Raw genomic sequence first — 24,141 nt, 5'->3', positions numbered from 1 at the left:
TGGGTGAACTGGAACATCCAGTCACCCTCCTGAGCTACTAGATGTGGGCAAACTCGTCTAGTCGAGAGAATTCTGCGTTATAATCTATAACAAACCAATCACTCTGCTTAAGACTTAGAAACTCTTGGCGCCGCGCCAAACAGAATGTCATTGAAAGTACTATGACTCGAAAGCCTCCCTGAATGGTCGCCATGATATATCCTACTCTCCAAAAATCATCCTTTGTGTCTTCCACCACGTGACACCTGATCACGGAAGTGGTAGATAGCTAATTTATCTTTCTCTGTATCAGTACATGTGATATAGTCGAAGGTATTAGTCCAACTTTTCAACCAGGAACATGCCACCCATGGGTCATATCCCCCATGGAATAGGGTAAACCGATCATTTACCGACTTTGCCAACAATGGTATCCGGCTCTTATCCACAGTCTTACTAGTAGTAGCCGGTACCGGGTCCATCAACGGTATCCCCTGAGCTCGAGAACCCTGCCCCCCAGCTGGAAGATTATGGGTCTACTCCCGACTATCCACAACATCCTCAGAACTCTCCGGCTCCACTAGAATAGCAGGTCGTCTCGGTGGTTGACCACGCCCTTGATTTTGTACAGGGGCCATAAGATAATCAAATAATACCTGGTAACATAACTACAATTAATTTCTAGAATTGAATCAGATATAAAAGGTAACTTATAATTGCTTAGAGAGATCATGTTGCTGTCCATCTCATCTCACAATCTGGATCGAGTAAATTGAAAATATGACGAAAAATTCAAAGAAACGATATGGACTTTGCAACCTAGAACTTAACTTAGTAAGCTCTGATACCGAAATAATTGGTATCAGATAGACCAAAATACAATGACAAATTCGAAAGAAACTTAAATATGAACCTCAAAACCTTAGCTTAACCTAACCTGCTCTGATACCAAAACAATTGATATCAGATAAACCAAAAATGCAACGACAAATCCACAAGAGACCCTAAACCCTAAGCTTTGATACCAAAATAATTGTCACGTCCCAGGAGACGACCGTCAAAAAAATTTTGACAACATCTCCCCTATAACAATTCAACTTTTCCTGACACATAAGGCCCACACGGTCGATCAACAATACAATACATGAATTTTAACTACTAACTATATGAAATGTAGCCCACACGGGCACTTACCAATCCAAACACATGCATAACCACTTAACAACATGTATAAATCGAAAAGCATCATAACAAAACAACGTTAAACTCTACAAGTCTATGAAATCAGAAACAACGCAATGGAATCATAATAAAATCTAAATCCATACAACTCGAACATAAGTGCAAACTACAGACACACACATAAATCTGAAACCAATAATCCAATATAGTCCAATGAAAACATACAACATAAATCAACATAATACTCCCAGCTTCAAACAACGTCCTAATCTGCTACCTGAGGAAAAAGAAAGGAAAACTCGGGTTGGGTGGTGAGTATACAATCTTAGTAGATACTAGAATGGAAGTGCACAACATATATACATAAGGAAACAACAGGATATCATACGATACATAATGAACAAGGTCAACATACTACGTATAAAAAACATGTATCATGCAATACGAGAGTAATGCATGTTATGTCACACAATACAACAATCATATAACAACAAGTATAACAACCACAATCATATAACAAAAAGTGCAACAACCATAAATGCACAAAGCAACTACCAACAAATGCATGCACATGTGATATGCAAGGTCACTGTCTGCACTCGCCACCCCCAGACACCCACCTAGTGCAGTGAACTGGGGCGCACGACAGGACAACTGCACATGCTCCAACAACAAACCACTGTTAATCAAGTGGGGAGCGGACAGGATATCGTAGGAGAGCTATCTAGCTAGTCCTGGTTGCACCCAACTTAGTGCAACAATTACCCTCACTCTTGTGCCACTATCATACAGTGTCAAGTGAGTGCCAACAACAACAACAATGATCAACCACACCTACTTCTATCATGTATATGTCATGATGCTCAATTCAACAAATGAGACTTACATCTACTCAGGCATAATCAACTAGAACAAGTCATCACTCATAGATCAACAATAAAATGCGACTGTATGGAAGTAATCAGAAGATCATATCAAGATCAATCAACAAGGTATCAAACAACGAAGGTAATAAGGATAACAACAAGGTAATTATGAACAAAAAATAATCATGCACTACGAATAGAACCTGTGTTGACCAAGCTGTTGGGAATCCTATGCTATAAAATAAAAATTTTGCAGTTGAAAATAGGATCCCTCGAGTGGATCCATGCGAAAAATCCATACAAATTTGGATCTATGAAATCTAAATCCTATCTAATAGGATTTATTTACCTTTGATGAGTGCCCTTCGTTTATCCCGCTCATCCAAAGGTTGTCAGATCTCTAGTACATTTAAGTGTCCGTGTGTCTATGCGTATCCACACTAACACTCACACTTTGGAGAAACTTGGTTGTGCTAGCAACCTTGAAGAACTTGGCCAAGAATAAGAGGAGAGGAGAAGAATGAACCATGCATGATTTTGCAAGAAAAACTCTTTTTTATACTTATGTCATGAATATCAAAAGTTTTTAGGCATCTTTTGATTCTCTCATCAATGCATGAGGCTTTTGGTATTCCCTCATCAATGCATGAGGCTTTTGGTATTCTCTCATCAATGCATGATTAATCTTATTAATCATGTATAATAACTTCCATGCATGATAACTTCCTCTTCTTCAATGCATGATTAATCCATATTAATCATGCATGATGAATCAAATCCAATTATCAATTTAATTTAATTTGAGTCTAACTCAAATTCAACCAACTTGAGTCTAACTCAAGTCTAGGCCATTCAATGAGCTTAATTATTCCTTTAGTCAAACTAAAATGAACCCATCTCCAAATAGAGTGTTATTTGCGGGTGACCCAATAGGTTCTTGTAACATTGGTAATGTCTCTAAAACCCATTTTAGAAACATAAGCAATGAGTGACATCTAGCAATGCATCATTGCTACCCAAGGAACAAGAATGTCGAGATCCGATATAACCTCCGTGACTATGATAATATATGACCGTGTCTTTGTATCCTCGATATCTAGATTGATCAATGAGGCATAGACCATGCCATCCTCTTATCAATCTTTATGTTTCTTGATCCCCAAGTAGACTCACTCAAGTAAATGAGCTCAATATCTCATATTGACTCATTTGAGCATGACCATGCATTTAGTCGTCCTACTCTATCAGGAGGCCGAAAGATATCACTCCCGTTATATGGGAGGGATAGATCATATCTACATCACTCACATCCCTCTGCATAATTCGATACATACCCAGTGATCGCCTTTATAGTCCACCTTATTACGGGTGACGTTTGATGATACCAAAGTACATAACTCTTTATATAAGGAACTGTAGTGACTTTCGGTCTAAGGACTATTACATGAGAAAGTTTATGACACTCATATAACGATCCATGAAATATTCTCATGACGGGTCAATTTAGTATATATTCTCTAATGTATACCCATGTGTCAACTTGATATCCCATATACATGACTTGTGAGATCAAGTCATTCTGTTGACCTACATGCTAATCTCAGCACATTAACATCGTCCCTGAATATTAATGCTTGACTAGGAATGATTAAGAGCAGTGTTCTCTATATCATCTCACTATCGATTCAAACAATCGATATGATATAGATTAGAACTAGCTCCCCAAGGACATTATTATACTTAGTTATTTGGCACAAATACAAAGTAAGTATAATAACAAAAAATTATGCATTTATTAATAATAGAATATGATACAAAAGTCTCTAGTCAATCATCACATAATTAGCTCTAGGGCTTCTACTAACACAAGCACAAGAGTACCCACCTGGTATGATGAATTTCGATACAAGAACCCCCTGAAAAATACACCTAGTACATTGCAGGATCCACCAATCAAGGTCCTGCCAATTATAACATACAACACCATTAAATACAATTATATATTAAATTCTACAACAAGTCAAATCCTAAACGAATCTAGGGTTAACCTTAACTGAATCAAACCAAAATAAATCCGTCAACAGATCCAAGCAAGCTTGATCAACCAGATCCAGCCAACACCATTCAACCCGATTAACCTAACCCAACCAACTTAACACAACTAACCTCCATAGATTATAAATGACAACCGATCAATCTAACAGAATCACAAGCCACAACCCTAATAAAATCAACTTCACAACAGATCAACCTTCCACTGATTCAAACAACCACAAACAACCCCACAACAACCAACCATCCTAATAGCAACCAACAGATCGCCATCCTTAAGATCACGATCAGACGCATTCTGAAATCTCAACCTTTGATTTCCAAACAGAAATAACACCTAACAACATTCACAACAACCTCACCCTAGATCAATTCCAACAATCACAAATAATTCAACTGAACAGAACCTAGCCCATTCAATCGAAACTAATTGATACTTCAAATTCGTTGCTAAACAGGAACTAACTGAAATCAAACATACTTACAACAGAGCTCTGATCATGCCCTAGAAACTTGCTCAGCTCTGGCTAGATTTTGATCAAGGACTGTCACACTCCACCGATCGATCTAAGTCTATTTGCTCACCGATGAAGGAGGCGGTGGGCTCCCTGGGAGAAGAACGGTGACCTCCCAGGGTTGCGAACAGTGACCTCCCGAGCGTGAGGATGAAAAGATCCTGAGCGTGAAGGCGGCGAACTCCCGAGTGCGGAGACGTTGAGCTCCCGAACGCGGAGACAACGACGTGACACAGGGAAGAAGGAGACAACGTCGCGAGTCCCTCTTCACACGGCTAGGGCGGTTGGTGATGGCGCTCTCCGACGAATGGCGAGCAACGAAGAGCAACGTCACACCGCAAGGAAGAAGGAGGAACAGGGCATCGGCGACGTTCGCAGGACTCAACTTAGGCAAAAATCATGATTCCCCTTTATAACGAGGAGCTACAGTAACCCTAACCCCATGCAGGTACCGTAAAACCAAAACAAAACCCAAAAACTTAATTCATGTTGAACCGGACCAGTTCGGTTCAGATCTCTACTGTAGCAAATCAGATTTGATCTTGGTTTGCTAATCAAACGACTTCTGATTTGACCTAAACTAGTTTTGTTCAATTCGTGATGTGAACCCAAAGAGAAAAATCTCAAGAACCCACAACTAATTGAAGAAAGAAAGAAGGAAAGTCTAAATCGATAAGAAAGATGAATAGAACCTCGACCCGATACTTAAGAAAGTCGAACCTTGGTATAGATGAAGAGGGAAGACGCCACAACCTTGGGATGGAGGTTGATAAGTCTTTGAACGCCACAAGGGGATGCCTTGATAAGTTCTAGTTCAATGAAGAACCAACAAGTGAGAGCCTCACCATGCTTTAGATTGAAAATATGCCAAAAGATACATGTGTGGCCGTCACCCCCTTTATTTATAGCTATAGGGTGACCTAAAAACCCTAAAAGGCCAAAAGAAAGCCCATTTAGTAAAGGCCTATGTAGACTACTTAGCCATTTTAAGCTTATGGCATCATTACAACCCAAATAAAGCTAGAAATTGAGCCTAAATTGAGCCTACATATCTCTACTACATAAACATGAGACTAAGTGGCTACTTAAGCCCATCCAAGGCTTGAATTAAGTTGACTAAGCCGCATGACTTGCTCTTGGTCAAACCTTCTTCAATTGTAACTTTGGCCTTCACATCTTCAATTAGCACATTAAGTGCTTCCTTCATCTTCTTAGCCTTAGCTCTTGTAATTGGGCCTCCATTGATGCATAATGGATCATCAACAACATCTAGAGTGGGTTGAGCTGATCCATATTAGCTTGTTGGGCAACTTGTTCACTTGGTTTGACTCCATCATTCCCCCTCTCCTCAAAAGGATTCGTCCTCGAATCTTGATCACCTACATCAAAGGGAGAAAGATCAGAAACATTAAAAGTAGCACTCACATTATACTCACCTGGTAAGTCAAGCTTGTAGGCATTATCATTGATTCGAGCAATGACTTGAAATGGTCCATCGCCTCGTGGATGCAACTTAGAAAGACGTTTAGCAGGAAATCTTTCCTTTCTCATATGAACCCAAACCCAATCTCCTGGTTCAAAGATCACTTTCTTTCGTCCCTTGTTGGCTTGTGTAGCATATTGTTCGGTCCTCTTTTCAATTTGCAACCTCACTTTCTCATGCATTTGCTTCACAAACTCAGCTTTTCTTGTACCATCTAAACTAGCATGCTCAGAAATAGGCAAAGGTGACAAATCCAATGGAGTTAAGGGATTGAACCCATATACCACTTCAAAAGGTGAAAAATTAGTAGTAGAATGCACAGATCTATTATAAGCAAATTCAACATGTGGTAAACAATCTTCCCAACCTTTTAAATTCTTTTGAATGATAGCTCGTAATAAAGTAGACAAAGTTCGATTTACTACCTCAGTTTGTCCATCTGTTTGTGGATGACATGTTGTAGAAAACAAAAGCTTTGTTCCCAACTTTCCCCATAATGTTTTCCAAAAGTAGCTTAGGAACTTTGTATCACGATCAGAAACTATGCTTCTCGACACTCCATGAAGTCGCACGATCTCCCTAAAGAATAAATCAGCAATATGGTTAGCATCATCTGTTTTCCTACAAGGAATAAAATGAGCCATTTTAGAAAATCTGTCCACAACAACAAAAATAGAATCCATACCTCGTTTTGATCTAGGTAAGCCTACAACAAAGTCCATGGAAATATCCACCCAAGGTTCACTAGGAATTGGTAAAGGTGTATACAATCCATGAGGTAAAGATCTAGATTTTGCTTGCCTACATGTGATACACTTCTCACAAAACTTGACTACATCTCGTTTCATGTGAGGCCAAAAGAAATGCTCAACCAAAACATCTAGAGTTTTTCTTACACCAAAATGTCCCATTAGTCCCCCACCATGAGCCTCTTGGATTAATAATTCTCTCAATGAACAATTAGGCACACACACAACCTATTGACCCTGAAAAGAAACCCCTCATGCCTATAAAACTTCCCAAATGCAGCATGTTCACAAACTTCAAATACATTTCCAAAGTCAGGATCATTAGAATATAGATCTTTAATGTATTCAAAACCTAACAATTTAGTGTTCAAAGTAGAGATCAAGGTATACCTTCGAGACAAAGCATCTGCAACAATGTTTTCCATACCTCGTTTATACTTGATCACATAAGGAAATGACTCAATGAACTCCACCCATTTTGCATGACGTCTATTCAACTTACTTTGGCTCTTCAAATGCTTCAACGATTCATGATCAGTGTGAATGACAAACTCTTTGGGCCACAAGTAATGCTGCCAAGTCTCTAAAGCCCTCACCAATGCATACATCTCCTTGTCGTAAGTTGGATAGTTCAAAGTTGCTCCACTGAGTTTCTCACTAAAATAAGCAAGGGGCCGACCTTCTTGTATTAGCACAGCTCCAATACCTATTCCTGATGCATCACACTCAATTTCAAAAGTTTTAGCAAAGTTAGGTAATGCAAGTATTGGTGCAGAAGTTAGCTTCTCCTTAAGTAAGTTGAAAGCTGAATTTTGTTCACTATCCCAATGAAAACCAACATTCTTTTTAACAACTTCAGTCAAGGGTGCAGCTAAAGTACTAAAATTTTTAACAAACCTCCTATAGAAACTAGCCAACCCATGAAAGCTACGTACCTCAGTTATGGTTTTTGGTGTTGGCCATTCACGAATAGCCTTAACCTTCTCTTCATCCACTGCTATTCCCTTAGCACTAACAATATAACCAAGAAACTCAATCTGACTAGTGCAAAAAGAACATTTTTGAAGGTTAGCATACAACTTTTCATTTCGCAAAACAAGTAGAACTTTTTGTAAATGATTTAGATGCTCATCTAAATTTTTGCTATAAATCAAGATGTCATCAAAATATACTACAACAAAGTCCCCAATAAAAGCACGCAAAATATGGTTCATTAATCTCATGAAAGTACTAGGTGCATTAGTTAGCCCAAATGGCATGACTAACCATTCATATAAACCATACCTAGTCTTAAAAGCAGTTTTCCATTCATCTCCCTCACGCATTCGAATTTGATGATAGCCAGACTTCAAATCAATTTTAGAGAAAATGCAAGAACCATGTAGTTCATCTAGCATATCATCTAATCTAGGAATAGGATGACGATACTTTACCGTAATCTTGTTGATAGCCCTGCAATCAACGCACATTCTCCAAGTTCCATCCTTCTTAGGCACAAGCAAAACAGGAACAGCACAAGGGCTCAAACTTTCTCGGACGTACCCTTTCCTCATCAACTCTTCAACTTGCTTTTGAAGCTCCTTTATCTCCGCCGGATTACTCCTATAGGCCGGTCTATTAGGAATTGTTGCTCCTGGGATGAAATCAATTTGGTGCTCTATTCCCCTAAGTGGTGGCAATCCATCAGGAACCTCATCAGGAAATACATCATCAAACTCCTGCAAAAGAGATTTAACAACACTAGGCAAAGAAGAGTTAAGATTGTTAGTGTTGAAATAAGCCTCCTTGTACAAAAGTAAAATCATCGGCTGTTGAGAATAAAAAACTCTCTTAACCTCTCTTTCTTTTGCATAAAAGCTCACTTTTTTACTCTCTTGCTCTTGAAGTTTTTTTTTTTTTTCTTTTTCATTCTTTTTTTCACTCCTCTCATCCACACTTTTTATTTTCTCACACTCTTTTTCTTTTCCATTCTTTCTTTTCTCACACTCTTTTTCTTTTCTTTTTCTTTTCTTTTTTCTTTTCTCACACTCTTTTCTTTTTTCACTCTCATTTTTGATCCTCAATTGATCTTCATATACTTGCTTAGGAGTTAATGGTACAAGAGTTACAAGTTTACCATGCATCATAAAAGAATACTTATTTTTGAACCCATCATGCATGGCCTTCCTATCAAATTGCCATGGTCTACCTAAAAGCAAATGACTTGCATGCATTGGCACTACATCACAAAGAACCTCATCATGATACCTACCAATGGATAATGAAACCAATACTTGCTTAGTGACCTTAACTTCCCCGCAATCATTCAACCATTGTAGTTTATAAGGTCTAGGATGTTTAGTGGTAGGTAAGCATAATTTCTCAACCAAAAGAGTACTAGCTACATTAGTGCAACTTCCCCCATCAATAATCATACTACATACCTTCTCTTTGATGTGGCAACGGGTATGAAATATGTTCTCTCGTTGTTCTTCATCTTCTTCCTTCATTTGCACATTTAGAGCACGCCTAGTGACGAGGGCTTCACCTTCAACGGGATACTCTTCTACATCACTTTCCAATACTGGTGGCAAGGCACTATCATCTTCGGACTCACTCTCAGTTTCAATATCACCATTTTCTTTCAAAATCATAATTCTTTTGTTTGGACATTGTGATGCAATATGTCCCCTTCCCAAACACTTAAAGCATTTAATATCTCTATTTCTTGAAGACTGGATAGGTTCTTTACCTTTGACCAATGGAGAACTAGCATCTTTATTCTTGGAAAACTCGGTCTTACTCTTTGATGCAACTTTATCATCTTTTTTATTCCAGCTAGATTTCCAAGTGGATGAATTATGACTTTGCCCATGCTTGATTGAACCCTTCCTTTTGAGTTGCCTTTCAACTTTCATGGACATATGCACCATATCTTCAAGCTCCACATAATGTTGCAACTCCACTACATTTGCAATTTCTGGATATTCAAACCTTGTAAAAATCGTGCCATGGTTGCTTCTCGGTCCTCCTCCACATTGGCTCGAATCATGGCAATCTCCATCTCTTTGTGGTATTCCTCCACAGTCTTGGACCCTTGTGTTAGACTTTGTAATCTTTGGTACAAATCTCGATAGTAATGTGAGGGAATGAACCTCTTTCTCATTATAGATTTCATCTCCTCCCATGTGTCAATAGGTCTCTCTTTGTTTCTTCTCCTGCTTAGAATAATTTGATCCCACCAAATAATAGCATAATCAATAAACTCAACAGCAGCAAGTTTTACCTTCTTTTCTTCAGAGTAGTTGTGACAATCAAACACTAATTCCACTTTCTTTTCCCACTCTAAATATACATCTGGATCACTTTTGCCTTGAAATGAAGGAATCTTCATCTTGATATTGCCCAAGTTTCTATCAACATATTCATTTGCCCTTCCTCTTCTTCCACCAATTCTAACATGACCAGATCTGCCACTAGAAGCTCTATCATCAATGTCCTCAGAAATGTCATCATCATCATTGTCATCACGGTTATGCTGCCTTGCACTTCGTGTAGGAACTCTACCAATTTGATTATTTTGTAGTCCAGTAATTAGAGCATCTTGCCTCTCTAGTCTGTCGAGGATTTGACTGAATCTGATTTCCATACGTTCCAAGTGTTGTCTCAAAGCACGTTGTTCAAGGGTTTCTCTAGGTCTTGCTTCATCTCCACTTGTCGCCATTAAAGTAAGCTGTTGTCACTCAATCACTCAACTCACTAATGTTAGCTCTTTAAAGAACTTAGAATTGAGGCAATTCCCTGTAAGCGTTCTTTGACTAATTGAAAAACTCCAAGGAAATTAGGATAAAAGATAGGAATTGAAGAAGAATGCAAATAGCAGAATTGAAAACTTGAATTAAGTGCCGAAAGGAAATTTGCCAGAATTGAATCTAGGCAAAACTTATTAGAATGCAGAATTGAAAGATAAAGATACTGGAAATAAAAGCTGAAAGGAAATTTGCCAGAACTTAATCTAGGCAAGTGCCAGAATTAAATCTAGGCAAAACTTGAAAGAAATGCAGAATTGAAAGATACTTGAAATAAGTGCTGAAAGAAAATTTGCCAGAACTTAATCTAGGCAAGTGCCAGAATTAAATCTAGGCAAAACTTGAAAGAAATGCAGAATTGAAAGATAAAGATAGCTGAAAGAAAATTTGCCAGAACTTAATCTAGGCAAGTGCCAGAATTAAATCTAGGCAAAACTTGAAAGAAATGCAGAATTGAAAGATAAAGATAGCTGAAAGGAAATTTGTCAGAACTTAATCTAGGCAAGTGCCAGAATTAAATCTAGGCAAAACTTGAAAGAAATGCAGAATTGAAAGATACTTGAAATAAGTGCTGAAAGAAAATTTGCCAGAACTTAATCTAGGCAAGTGCCAAATTAAATCTAGGCAAAACTTGAAAGAAATGCAGAATTGAAAGATAAAGATAGCTGAAAGGAAATTTGTCAGAACTTAATCTAGGCAAGTGCCAGAATTAAATCTAGGCAAAACTTGAAAGAAATGCAGAATTGAAAGATACTTGAAATAAGTGCTGAAAGAAAATTTGCCAGAACTTAATCTAGGCAAGTGCCAGAATTAAATCTCGGCAAAACTTGAAAGAAATGCGGAATTGAAAGATAAAGATGGTAAAAAAAATGCAAGTATAGAAATAACAAGCTCTCTACACCCACCTTTTGTTGCTTCTTTTCTTTTACCTTTTTTTTCTCTTTTTTTTCAAAATTTCAGCCTTCCTTTCTTTCCTTTTTTTTTTTTTTTTTGGCCGAAAATATTTTTTTCTCTTTTTTTGGCCGAAATAAATTTTTTTCTCTTTTTGGCCGAAAATAAATTTTTTCTTCCTTTTTTTTTATAGCAACAAGCAAATAAGACTTACAAAGATTGAAAGAAATGCAAACAATAAGTATCAAATGATGAACAAGATAGATAAAGTTTCAAGCACAAAAGAAAAGGATAACCAAATCGATTTAGAAAAACCTAAGCTCTGATACCAACTGATGTGAACCCAAAGAGAAAAATCTCAAGAACCCACAACGAATTGAAGAAAGAAAGAAGGAAAGTCTAAATCGATAAGAAAGATGAATAGAACCTCGACCCGATACTTAAGAAAGTCGAACCTTGGTATAGATGAAGAGGGAAGACGCCACAACCTTGGGATGGAGGTTGATAAGTCTTTGAACGCCACAAGGGGATGCCTTGATAAGTTCTAGTTCAATGAAGAACCAACAAGTGAGAGCCTCACCATGCTTTAGATTGAAAATATGCCAAAGATACATGTGTGGCCGTCACCCCCTTTATTTATAGCTATAGGGTGACCTAAAAACCCTAAAAGGCCAAAAGAAAGCCCATTTAGTAAAGGCCTATGTAGACTACTTAGCCATTTTAAGCGTGACATCCTAGGATTTTCGGCGCTTCTTTCAGCGCATCCCTCCTCCCACACAGCCGGTGAAGGAGACAGGCGAACAGTCGGTGAAGGAGACGGGCGACACCGAGCGGTGGGAAGAAGAAGTCACACTGTAAAATCACGATCAACCCTTTGTTTCACCGTCAGCCGACGAAGTAGGCGGTAGGTCCGATGGCGCCATCATGCCGGCGATCAGCAAGCCACAGTGCCGCGCCCTTTAACCCCCAAAAACCTTGCGAAACAAAGGACTCTATTTTTGTCGCGCGAAAGGGAGAAGAAAAACACTGTGAGGCGCATTCGGGTGGAGAAAATCGGAAAGCCAAGAACCCTAAATGAGTTCAACACTGTATCAACATATATATCATAATCATGTGAGTATCAACATATATATCTATTATATTTGAGAGGTGTCCTAAGTTAATCACGTTAGATAATATACTATTTATTGAATAAATAAAATTACTATTTGACTGTACATTCTCTATATATTTAATTTGATCTTAAACTCAAATCTGGAGTCCATAATATAATGCATAGTATGAGAGAAATTGTAATTGGATCACAATTAGTCGGTATCTCTATATGTGTAATAATGTACGTATTGAAATATTTCCTAGTTGATAAATTGATGAGACTAGACATCATCGATTCTGTGAGACTAACATATGTTAGACTCATTGGTTTTACTAAGCAGTCAATCCTAACTAGCTGAAAATATTGAGATGTTGAGAGTTAACATATGAATATTGGTTAAGGATAACTTGTTCATCGGAAGTGACTTGCCATGAGACTTCACATGGTTATATAAATGCCTATGAAGATCTCATTACAACTCGAGTGTAAGTTTCCTTTGACTTGAGGTATTCATGTCATGACCCGGGAGATAGCCGTCTGAAAAATTTTCGACAGCACTTCCCCAGTATCACTAACAATTCCCTGAATACAAACACATATAATAAGGCCCACACGGCCTATCCATACTACAAAATATGGATTTATACAACTAACAGAAATAAAAGTGACCCACACATCATACACAAGTATAACAAATAGAAATTCGAATTCTACACAACGATTAAGGTATAAACTCGTAAAGTCACGAAAAATCCAAAGTTGCGTAAGCGGAAACGCCACAAGTACAAGTACGAAATCACAAATAAGCTCACTTGCTATAGTTTCAAAAATCGATACGAAATTAGAAAGTCCGATACGGTAGAAAGAAAACCAACGATACAAGAAAACCACCACATGCTACAAACACATCCAACACACACACAAAGTCCTCGTCATGAGATGGCATCGTTGGCATCCTCTGTAAGCTCCTACCTGATATCTGGGAAGACAGAAAAATCCCAGGGTCCAAAAGATGTGAGTACAAATACTCAATGGGTAATATAGAAAGACAGTGCATGAATAAAAGAAATAACAAAAGGATAGATACATACCAAAGGTCAACAAAGTCTCTGCAGATAATAAACAACTAACATGGATCTCATGTAATGCACCATATGAATGACATGTCAAACATAGTGCAACAGTCAAGAGTCAAACAGGTAGACAATCAAAATGCAGTATCAGTGCGGTCCACTACATATATATCATGCACATGATGTGCATATGCATGATGCAACTGCCACACTCACTACAGAACTCGTGCAAGCATCTGAGTCTGGGAATGTCTGGCATCGGAGGATCAGTACTGCGCGCCCTACAACAAAGTAGTCCGGTGATCCAAATTAGGGGATCAGTGCTCTGCACCCTACAATCAAGTAGTCCGGTGATCCCGTAGCTATGATAAGCTACATATACTATGGTCGATATTTGTCCTCTAATACTCATCCCCGACGTACCAACCATGTACTCTCCGAGTACCACCCCTACCCGGTGTCGAGGCAGATCATCGACTCGGCTGCGTACACTGCCATACAGTCGTCGACTGCGTACATTGTCATACAATTGCCATCACCAAGATGGAAATAGGGTATAATAACCACCTATATAATAATGCCACTAAAGGCCAACTACCATCACGATAGACCCACAAGGGATTTACAATCGTTTATCATGCATCATGATGAGATGCTCAAATCATAATCTGCGTCTACCATGCTAATCAACATGCATAGGTATAAAAACCTAATGATCACAAGTATCATAAGTAAAGAACAGCTACAACTAACAATGATCGCAAATATGATACTCCAAGATAGAAACAATGATCAAAAAGGATAATCCAAGATCAACAGTCATAAGGTCAAGCATGGTATGAACAGGAGTAGCATAAGAGGTATAAAATTAACAGACAAAAATAGGATTAAAGTATCAAACTACAAGAACTGTAAACGAGTCATGCACTGGAAATGAAAAAGAGCTATATTGACCAAATACAGTAAATTACCCACAAACAGGTATAGGAATGATCAATAGACTAATCAACAACAATAGGAAAGGAAATCATGCACTGCAAAAAAGTAGATCTGTATTGACCAAATACAGAGATTACCCACAAACAGGTATAGGAATGATCAATAGACTAATCAACAACAATAGGAAAGGAAATCATGCACTACAAAAAAAGTAGATCTGTATTGACCAAATACAGAGATTACCAACAAACAGGTATAGGAATGATCAATAGACTAATCAACAACAATAGGAAAGGAAATCATGCACTGCAAAAAGAGTAGATCTGTACTGACCAAATACAGAGATTACCCACCTGATAAATCGTAGGTCAAATCCTAGAACCCCCAGAAATATCCTCGTAAGTAATTGATCGAAAATCAAGGACCTGCAAAAGAAATAACCAACATCCATTTATGCAAAGTCATATCACCAAGAAACTCTAATCAATTTTAGAGTCAGTTAAATTCCATTTAGGGTTAAACCAATCTAACCGTTGAGTTGTTATTATTAGGATTTAATCAAACCATCAATTAGTTGTATTAATAATTTAATACAACTAATTTTGTATTCAATCAAATCCAGGATAACTCATATTAGGTTCATAAACCCATTTTAACCTAGTAGGATTAAAAATTCGAATCCATGCTAGGAACCAAGTAGGTTCCATTAACACAATGTAACTAATTAATAATTTACTTGTATTAACTCATTAACCTAAATGATTTCAGGTTTAATTAAACCTAAGCTAACCAACCAACTTAATCAACCCATCCTCAAAGAACCGAATCAATTAAGGTATTGTTTTATCAAAGTTCTTAACAGAAATAGAATAGGACTAATCCATTAGCCTTAATCATAAATCAAAACCTAACCAAACAGATCATATTCATGCAACATCCTTATCACAACAACAACATCTTTCCCTCTCATGCTAAAATCAAGCTCAAACTACCCAAATAAATTCTATAACAAAACCCTAGTAGCAAAATCTTAACTGGCTTAAACAAAGGACTTACCTCAGATTAGATCCAACATCTTGACCTAATCCTTGCTCCAATTCTTGATCAAATCGTGCCCGATTCAAGTTCTGATTTTTGATCTACACCACTCAACAGAACAAAACAAAAATCCAAGCAATCTAAGAATCGATCATGATCAAGAATTAGCATATCTGGATTAAACCTTACCTCAATCAATCAGATCACACCTCCCTTATTCTCTGCTTGCTGCCGATCAAGACATGCTGCAATCCAAGAGGATCCACCAAGCTTCCTCTCCACGAAATCACAGGTAGAGGAACCGAACCTTCCTGCCTTCGATCTGCCCCTGTTAATCCTTGCTCTGCTTCCGATCGAACGAAGCTTCTGATGGTGTGATCAGGATTGAAGACGAGAGGGAGGTGAGCTCGAAGAAATCGGAATCACAGTAGAGGAATAGGAAAGAACGACGTCTTGCGTGGAGTAAGGATCGACGGGAAAGAAGGCATCGGCAAGGGATTCGGCGAGAGAGATATAATCTGTGCGATCGAGAAGTGCTCCATGTTCTCCTACATCGACGACGCCTCCAACAAGTTGCTGCCGGAGTTGAGGGTGGTGGTGGTGGAGAAGGCGCTGTGTCAGGGGAAGGAGGAGATCGCGGCGTAGAGAGGAGAAATCGCGAGGCTTCGGCGTGAGAAGGAATCGCGAATGAAGAAGAAGCTTCGGGTTCGCGATTTTGGGGAAGAAGAGTCTTAATGGTTCGGTGGCTTAACGGGTTTATCCAATAAGCTTTAACACCATTAACCTATACCCATTAACCAATGAACCATTATCCTTTAATCTTATAAATAACTAAGTTTAATTAATTAACAACTAGGTTTAAACTAATTAAGGGTTAGTTTAACCACTAATAATTAGGTTCTATTAGCCCTAATAAATCCCATTAAATTCTTACAAAATTTAGGGTTAGGTTATCTACAAATTACCCCTAAATGTTCGATATTTTACAATTCAAGTTATCTTGCTCATGTAGACTTATACTTTGACATCTTAAGCAAGTATCTCTACGGAGTGTGACCTGGGATAATTAGGTATAAGTCGAAGTATTCGACAGTAATTGAGTGGCCAACAGAGGATTCACCACTCTTTTATTAGGAGACGTATACCCTATAGCCACTTGTCAGGATTATTACTCGTAAGTCATTGGCTAAAGCAAAAATATGTTAAGAGGATGGTCCTCTTGCATAGATATTTTGAGTAACTTGAATCCACAAGATAAGGAACTACAGCTTGGCCTAAGTGTGATGTAGTTAGCCTAGTGGAGGTTGATATATAGATCATGTCTTGAACTAAGCGAGTATAAGATGAGTGAAAGGAACAGATGCACGAACAACTGTAGCTACTGAAGGGGTTCAAAAATAATTTTAGAATTTTTTGATTAATTGTGGGTCATAATGTACAACTAGGTGTCACTCATGATCGATTTATAATTAATGATTAATTATGACGACCAATATAAATCAGGAACCTATAAGGTCACACGCACTATGAGTTTTTCTAAGAGACATAAAATAAGTTTGAGAATTAGATTATCAGATTGAGAGAGATTGAGTCTAGTTAGACCAGATGAAGAACAAATATGGAAGATTTTTTATCGGAAAGGAAGTGCAGATGGACAATATCTGTTTGAAGACAAAGTGGGTTCTCTTTTGTTTAATTATAAACAAATTAGTTTGGTTTTAATTAAAGGTGATTTAGTTTTGAACCAACGTTGTTTGGTTGTGAGTCAAACTTAAAGCTAATATAGTTTGGAGTTTGGGTTAATGGATGTGGATTTTTGAATAGCGAACCAAACCCATTACAGATTTATAAATACAACTATGATGAGCTATTTACAAGATTAAAAACCTAATTGTTAGGTTGAAACATCATCCCCCCTCTTCCCTTGAATTGACGGTCACCACACATCTCCCTTTTGTGTTGCTATCGACCAACTCCATTAGAGTTTCTTGTTGTCGCCAGCCAAAGGATCCCTTCTAAAGTTCACCACTGATCATTGATCTTCCTAAGATTAGTATCCTTCCAAGGGCCGACCATCCCAGACCCAAAGGAAGCTACAATCGGCGGTGGAAGCAAGGAACATGAGGAGAAGCAACCTAGCAAGGTTGCTTCTCCACTGAAAGGTATCATTTTTTTCCTTTCATTTTGGTCATTGTTCTAAGTAATTGTTGTTGCTGGAACAACCACACCATTTAGGTTCGCTACCCCTTCTTGATAGTGAACCATATGACCTTCGAACGGTGGTGTGATTGCCTTGGTTCAATCCGATTCGTATCGCCGGGTTGCTATGAGCCACTGGATATGGAATCGGACCATAGGCCCTCTTTCGGATCGCTTGTCTCACTCCTTCGACTAGTATCAAAGTGGAGACACGACACATGACTTAGGAAAGTCTTCTCGAGGTGATCTTGACGTGGATACGAGTAGAGGTAACCTTGCTCAAGGTTGCTAGTTGATATCGTTTCCGCTTCGTGTCATCTAAAAGATATAAATTTATTTATGTCTTATCTATGATTATGTTTGCATGCGTATGTATCCTTGGGTGGTTGTTATGTGTAGATAGTAATAAAATATTTATTACGCTTCCACTACATATTTATAGAAACATAAATTTTAAAATACACATACCAAAAATCCAATAGTGGTATCAAACACCACGTGTTCAACATAGATCGTAGATCTTTGTTTAACGTGTTGTGGTTTGTCTAAAATTATATTTTAGATATGGTAGGATATTTTGGATAAGAAAATGATTTCCAAATCCGATATAGAAAATGTTCACGTTTGTTTCCAAATTTGTTTGGAAATCTAATTTTAGAAAATTATGATTCAGAAAAATTAAATTTTAAAATTATTTTCTAATTAAATTAGAAAATTTCAGATTTGAAATTTTTCCTAATATATATATGTAATTAGATTTGAAAATTATTTCCTAATCTAATAAAAAGAATTGTGATTTATGAAATCAAATTCTTTAATATACATGTTTTCAAAATTAATTTATGACAATAACGACATAACTTGTGTCATAATGTTTGGAATTCATGATTTGGCGTAGCATGTGCTTCTTTTCCATTGGCTCTAGATGTTGAGGTTTCTCCTTGTTCCGATGCAAATGAGCTATACTCTCCCTCAATCCTTGAGGTGGATATTTCTTCAATTTCCTCCTCGGATGTTGAGCACCTCTCAACTTTGAATCCTCTTGTTCTTGGGCCAATGAGTCTCCCTCATTGTACTCATGATCATCTTGTGCCGGTAGGGTTAGATCTTCATTGAGCTTTGCCAACTTACTCCATAGCTCACTTGTGTCCTTGTATTTACCTATCTTACACAAACTATTATTAGGAATCAAATTAGTCAAAATCTTGATTACCTTATCATGAGCTTCGAATTTCTTGATTTGTTCTTAGTTCATTTGCTCCTTCGAAGAGAATTTTCCTTTTCATCTTTTGAAGCTTTAAACCCTTCCGTTAAAGCAAATCATTGCTTTATGTCCATCATAAGAAAATTCTTCATCCTTGCCTTCATGGTCCTCCTAATCCAAATGGTGGAGGTACTCAAGTATCATTTCCAAATCCATCCCGAAGATCCATTTGAAGTTGAGCTCCTTTGATGATTAGTCCTTTGATTGTTGATATTGTAGAGCTCAAAATTTTAGCTTCTTCTTCTTTCCTCTAGCTCATGCTTCTTCCGGTGGTTAGTCCGATGAAGAGCAACTTTGCTTTGATACCATTTGTTAGGACACGTGCGAGCTGGAAGGGATGAATAGCTCTGATTGCTTCTCGTCTTGATTGTGGACTTGTCGTTTGAATGCACAGTAGAAACTCGAATCAAAATTGACGCCACATGCATAACACTTTGGTTTTACTTGGTATCTACCTTTTAAGGCAACTAATCTAAAGCCTACTTCTAGTGATCTCGTGCCATTATGAACTCCTTTTCGAGTACCTTCCGGAGGTAGAGAAGCCTCTTATAACATGTTCTTATAAGAACATAGCAATAAGAATAAGATATAAAGATAAAAGAAATAAAAAATAATTTTATAATGAAACCTTACTTTGGATGTTTTCTTATTGGTTTGAATATTGTTGGCCTAGAAATGCATCAGCACTTTAATTTGTCCTCAAACCTCCAAGATTTGACCCCTTCAAATCTCCATGAAATTCCCTTTTCTAGGATTGCTTTTGGGTTGATTTCTATTTGATAATTACCATCACCAATCGATTGTCATTGAATTTGATTGTTTAAACCTGTAGAATAACTCTTTTTTTACCTGATCAATCGATTGGTGAACCATATCAATCGATTACTTGCTTCCAATTCAATTGGTCAATCGATTCTGAATCATTTTGTTCCCTACTAAAGTGCCATCAATTGATTGTTGAAAGCCACTAATTGATTGACAACAGTAGCAAAAGTATTGAAACAGAAAATCCTAAACTTAGTTACTGTAACAAACCCGAAGGGCGTATTTGGTTCAGGGTTATTGTTGATAACCTTGGTTATCTGTCAAATTTATCAACAATAATCTTGTTTGGTATAGGTTATGATCGATTCTCAAGTAATGCAGCATCATTGTCACATCAGTAAAACGTCAGCAAATGGAGAAATGCGATTACCTTGGCAGCTTAAGATTTTCTGCGATTTTGGAGGTTAACAAAAAAATTTTCATGATTACCCTCTGATTTTAAAACTGAGTTAATTGAAATGTACAGTAAATTTTAGTTAATTAATTAAATAAATTTTAATTTAAATACTTAGAAATTAAAAAATTTTAAAGAATTATTTTATTAATATATATATTTATTTATTTTAAATTTTAAAAAATTATAAATAAATTATACTTTTTATATATTATCAATTTATTATCATCATTAATATTATTAATTTAATTTTTTTAAAAAAATAAATCAAGGGTAATATAGTAAATATTAAATTGGTTATATTTTATTTCCTCCAAATAAATAAGTTGAACCAAATAATATTAGATTATATTTTATACTCCATATCCTTAGTTATATGATTACTTGATAATCACATAAACAAGGTTATACAGGATAACTTGAACCAAACACACTCTAAAGGTATTGTAGCAAACTCTAACGTTACTTTAGTAACCTAATTTTCAAGGTTCATTGTTTGTAGCAAACCCTAGATAATGTAGTAATCTTAACTACTGTAGCAGAAACCCTTATTACGGTAGAAAATACTAAAAATACCTTTGGGTCATACAACAATAATCTTGTGTGCGAATAATAAATTAAGTTTTGAAAGATCATAATTTTGATTCAGATCTTAAAATAAAATGTTCTTTGGGTCAAATAGAAATTCTTTCATACATTTACGATTAATTATTGGGTGGAATCTATAACAGATTAATTTAGGACTTAAAATGTTCAATCACAAAACAGATCTCACGTTTCTGAAAACAACGAAGCGTCTAATGATTGAATGCACGTTACACAGGTCTGAAATGAAAAGAAAAGAGAAGAAAAGAAAAATACACATTTAGATTATCTTTATAGTGAAACGAGTAGATGATCAGCTCGAAGTTTTGCTTTCCCCTGAGTTCTTCTTCTCTTCCGCAGTGGTCGTCGCCGCTTGTGTATCTTCCTTTTCCATTGCAGCTGCCTCTGCTTCTTTTTCATCCAAAGAAAGAGCCTCTTTGAAGTCTGCAGAAAGCTGTCCAACTGATTTCCCTAACAAACCGTCAGACGGGAAGATCAAATAATCGTCTCCGAAAGGAAATAATCAATGAGATTTGTTTGATCGATCATACAAGTATATATCATTTTCTATTGTTTCTGTATATTATTGCTGAATTTGGAGGATGAGAATCCAAGGAATTCTGATCAGAATGTTTAGAAATCATTAAAAACTAAATCATGTAAATATACCTTCTTCTTCTTCTTCTTCTTCTTCTTCTTCGTTGTTGGCCGTCGTTTCCTCTTTGTCCTTCTTCTCCTCTTCCTTCTCCAGCTCCGGCACGGCGGAGGTTTCCTTGTCCTCACCTGCTTTCGCATTTGCATTAGCGTCCACGTGCTCACCGGGCAATGAGACAGCTGCAACCTCTGCTCCCCCCTCCACAGCATCGACGAGGCTATCCGGCTCCCGCCTCGACGAGAAATACTCCTCGGAGGACGATCCTTTAGACGCCAGCTGCGGCTCCCCGTCAGCCGGGGCCTTTTTGGCGTCTTCCACAGCCGCAGGATCGCTTACCTTGATCGCGTCGGCGCCCTTCTCCTCCGACCTTTTACCCTTGGCGACGCTGGACGACCGACGGAGCAAGCCGCGGGTGACGGTGTTCCCGGTGGCGACATCCTGCTGCTTGGAGCCGCCGCAGCCCATGTCGACGGAGGAGAGGAAGGGTAATGAGTAAATACTACAATTACGAGATCAGTGATCAATGTGGGTGGAATTAATGGAGGAAAGGTGGTGCAATTATAAGGAGAAGGAAGCTACCAAGCACGACTAAATCTGGCTGCTCCTCCAAAATCTAGCAAATTTCTAAATTTGGAAATCAGTTTTCTTTCCTGCTCTATTTTTGGCCTTCTAAGTCCAGATACACATCTGCAGAGGAGGATCTTCACGGAGCTTTCGCTGAGAGGAGGAAGACAGAACGTGAATTAGCCAAAACCGTTGTTTAACCAGTGATCGAGATTGATTTCCTCTGAACTGTTTTGTAATGTCAACAATAGAAACATACAAGCAAACACAGAAGAACAGAACAATGGAGACTAGATGATCGTTTGTTCTCCCAGTTCCTGACCAGCCATTCCTTCTCTGATCACCCTCGCGAAGAAATCTTCCAATGTGTCTTTCCCGTAGCTCGGCGTCTTCTCGGCGCTGTACTCGCCGGTTTCCGGGTCCAGGACTAGCATACTCTCCGCCGCGTAGTACCTCCCGATCTTGCCGAACTCGGCCGCATCCTCCAGCGATGGGAAGATTTTGGCGAGGAAATCAAGAACTCCGATGACGTAGTCCATGACTTGTATGGGCACCTTCAAGAACTTGGGCTCCCGGCCGAGCAGCTTAAACAGCAACTCCCCCTGCTCCAATGGCGTCAACGCCTTGCCCGGCCCGCCAATAGGCAGAATCTTGCAGGCCTTGTCCTCGTCCATCACGCAGTCGGCGATGAAGGCGGCGAGGTCGGCCTCGCTGATGGGCTTGCAGGCACAGAGCCGCCCGTCGCCGAACATCACATAGGGCTTCCCGTCCTTGACGATCTCCACCTGTCCGCCCAGGCTCTTGAAGAACGCGGTGGGCCGCACGATGCTGTAGGTGAACCCCGGGTCGCGCGCCGCCTCCTCCTCCAGCTCCGCCTCGAACTTCAGCTTGGCGCGCTGGAACTCGAGCAGCGGCTTCTGGACGCAGATGGCGGAGAGGAGGACGAAGTGGGAGGCCCCAAGTCGGCGCCCGGAGAGGAGACTGTTCCTGGACGCGCCGTAGTCGACTTTCCACGAGTCGCTAATTCCGCCGCCGCGGCTGGCGAGGCAGCAGACGACGGCGTCGACGGGGCGGCCGAGGGCGTCGAGGGCTCCGGAGAGAGCGTCGGGGTCAGTGACGTCCGAGAAGCAGACGGTGGCGCCGGCGAGCTGCTGGGCGGTCCGGGCCTCGTCGTCGCGGCCCCGGATGCCGCTGCGCTCGCGGGCCACGGCGATCACGTTGAAGCCGCGGCGACAGAGTTCACGGACGACGAACTTGCCGATGTAGCCGGTGGCGCCGGTGACGAGAACATTGACGTTCTTGGGTGATTCGGATCGGAAGGATTGGGGGAGTTTGGTTGCTGCTGGAGGGGAAGTGGATGCGTCGACGGTGAGGCTGAGTGTGTTTTGTTTGAAGAAATGCCGAGGAGAGAAGAAAGCGATGGAGGAGGAAGAGGAAGGGGAAGGGGAAGGGGAAAGAGAGAAATTGGAAAGGAAAGAAAGATGGTAAGGAGGAAGGAAGAGGGCAGAGGATTGGGCGAAGGAGATGGTGGGAGAGGAGAGCAACATAGCAATGGCTGTCTGAAGAGAGGTTGGAGATTTGGGTGAAGTTTGTTGAATGTTGTGGATGTTTGCAAGCTTGTGGATAGCATGCGATCTTCACTACTGCACATTGTGATTTTTATCTTAGGGACAAATGAGAGATTATAGCTTTGCCCCCGGGGCATAATTGAGTTGGTTATTATGGGGCAGACTTGTCAAAGTGGACAAAGATCGAATCTCGATGAAGCTGAGGCAATGCTCTGTAATGACCAACTACAACTTCTCAATTTACCTCCTCACAAATGATCATGAGACCTTTCACATATAATACATTTTAGAGATTCATTAAAAATCCATTAAGAGATTCATCACCTTGTGAATGAAAAGATGATTAAGTATCCAATAATAAATTTTCTAAAATTAATATTACTAATTATATCTACATCTAAAACTCCTTCCAACACAAGTTTATCATTTCAGTCGG

General features: G+C 38.8%; 2 protein-coding genes and 1 long non-coding RNA gene across 3 annotated transcripts; all 3 read right to left on the bottom strand.

The window, feature by feature from the left end:
* Window positions 1-13,382: 13,382 nt before the first annotated feature.
* LOC141831419 (uncharacterized) lies at window positions 13,383-16,303 on the bottom strand. Its single transcript, XR_012602064.1, has 4 exons — window positions 15,841-16,303; window positions 15,670-15,752; window positions 14,967-15,038; window positions 13,383-13,580 (listed from the first exon to the last, which is right to left on the bottom strand). It is a non-coding gene; the product is annotated as an uncharacterized LOC141831419 (long non-coding RNA).
* Window positions 16,304-21,149: 4,846 nt separating this feature from the next.
* LOC141831774 (uncharacterized) lies at window positions 21,150-22,051 on the bottom strand. Its single transcript, XM_074719177.1, has 2 exons — window positions 21,588-22,051; window positions 21,150-21,389 (listed from the first exon to the last, which is right to left on the bottom strand). Exons 1-2 carry the CDS (start codon window positions 22,036-22,038, stop codon window positions 21,232-21,234), a joined length of 609 nt encoding a protein of 202 aa, XP_074575278.1. The 5' UTR covers window positions 22,039-22,051; the 3' UTR covers window positions 21,150-21,231.
* Window positions 22,052-22,223: 172 nt separating this feature from the next.
* Window positions 22,224-23,712, bottom strand: LOC141832313 (divinyl chlorophyllide a 8-vinyl-reductase, chloroplastic). The gene is made up of 2 exons (XM_074719806.1): window positions 22,397-23,712; window positions 22,224-22,290 (listed from the first exon to the last, which is right to left on the bottom strand). The coding sequence occupies exon 1, from the start codon at window positions 23,682-23,684 to the stop codon at window positions 22,428-22,430; it is 1,257 nt and encodes a 418-aa protein (XP_074575907.1). The 5' UTR covers window positions 23,685-23,712; the 3' UTR covers window positions 22,224-22,290; window positions 22,397-22,427.
* Between the last annotated feature and the right edge of the window lie 429 nt (window positions 23,713-24,141).

The sequence above is a fragment of the Curcuma longa genome, chromosome 7 (genome assembly GCF_044706935.1).
Source record: "Curcuma longa cultivar G26 ecotype Majalengka, Jawa Barat chromosome 7, ITB_CL_G26_1.1, whole genome shotgun sequence".
Classification (NCBI taxonomy): Eukaryota; Viridiplantae; Streptophyta; class Magnoliopsida; order Zingiberales; family Zingiberaceae; genus Curcuma; species Curcuma longa.
Note: the sequence above shows the minus strand (reverse complement) of the source record. Positions and strands in the feature narration are given on the sequence as shown.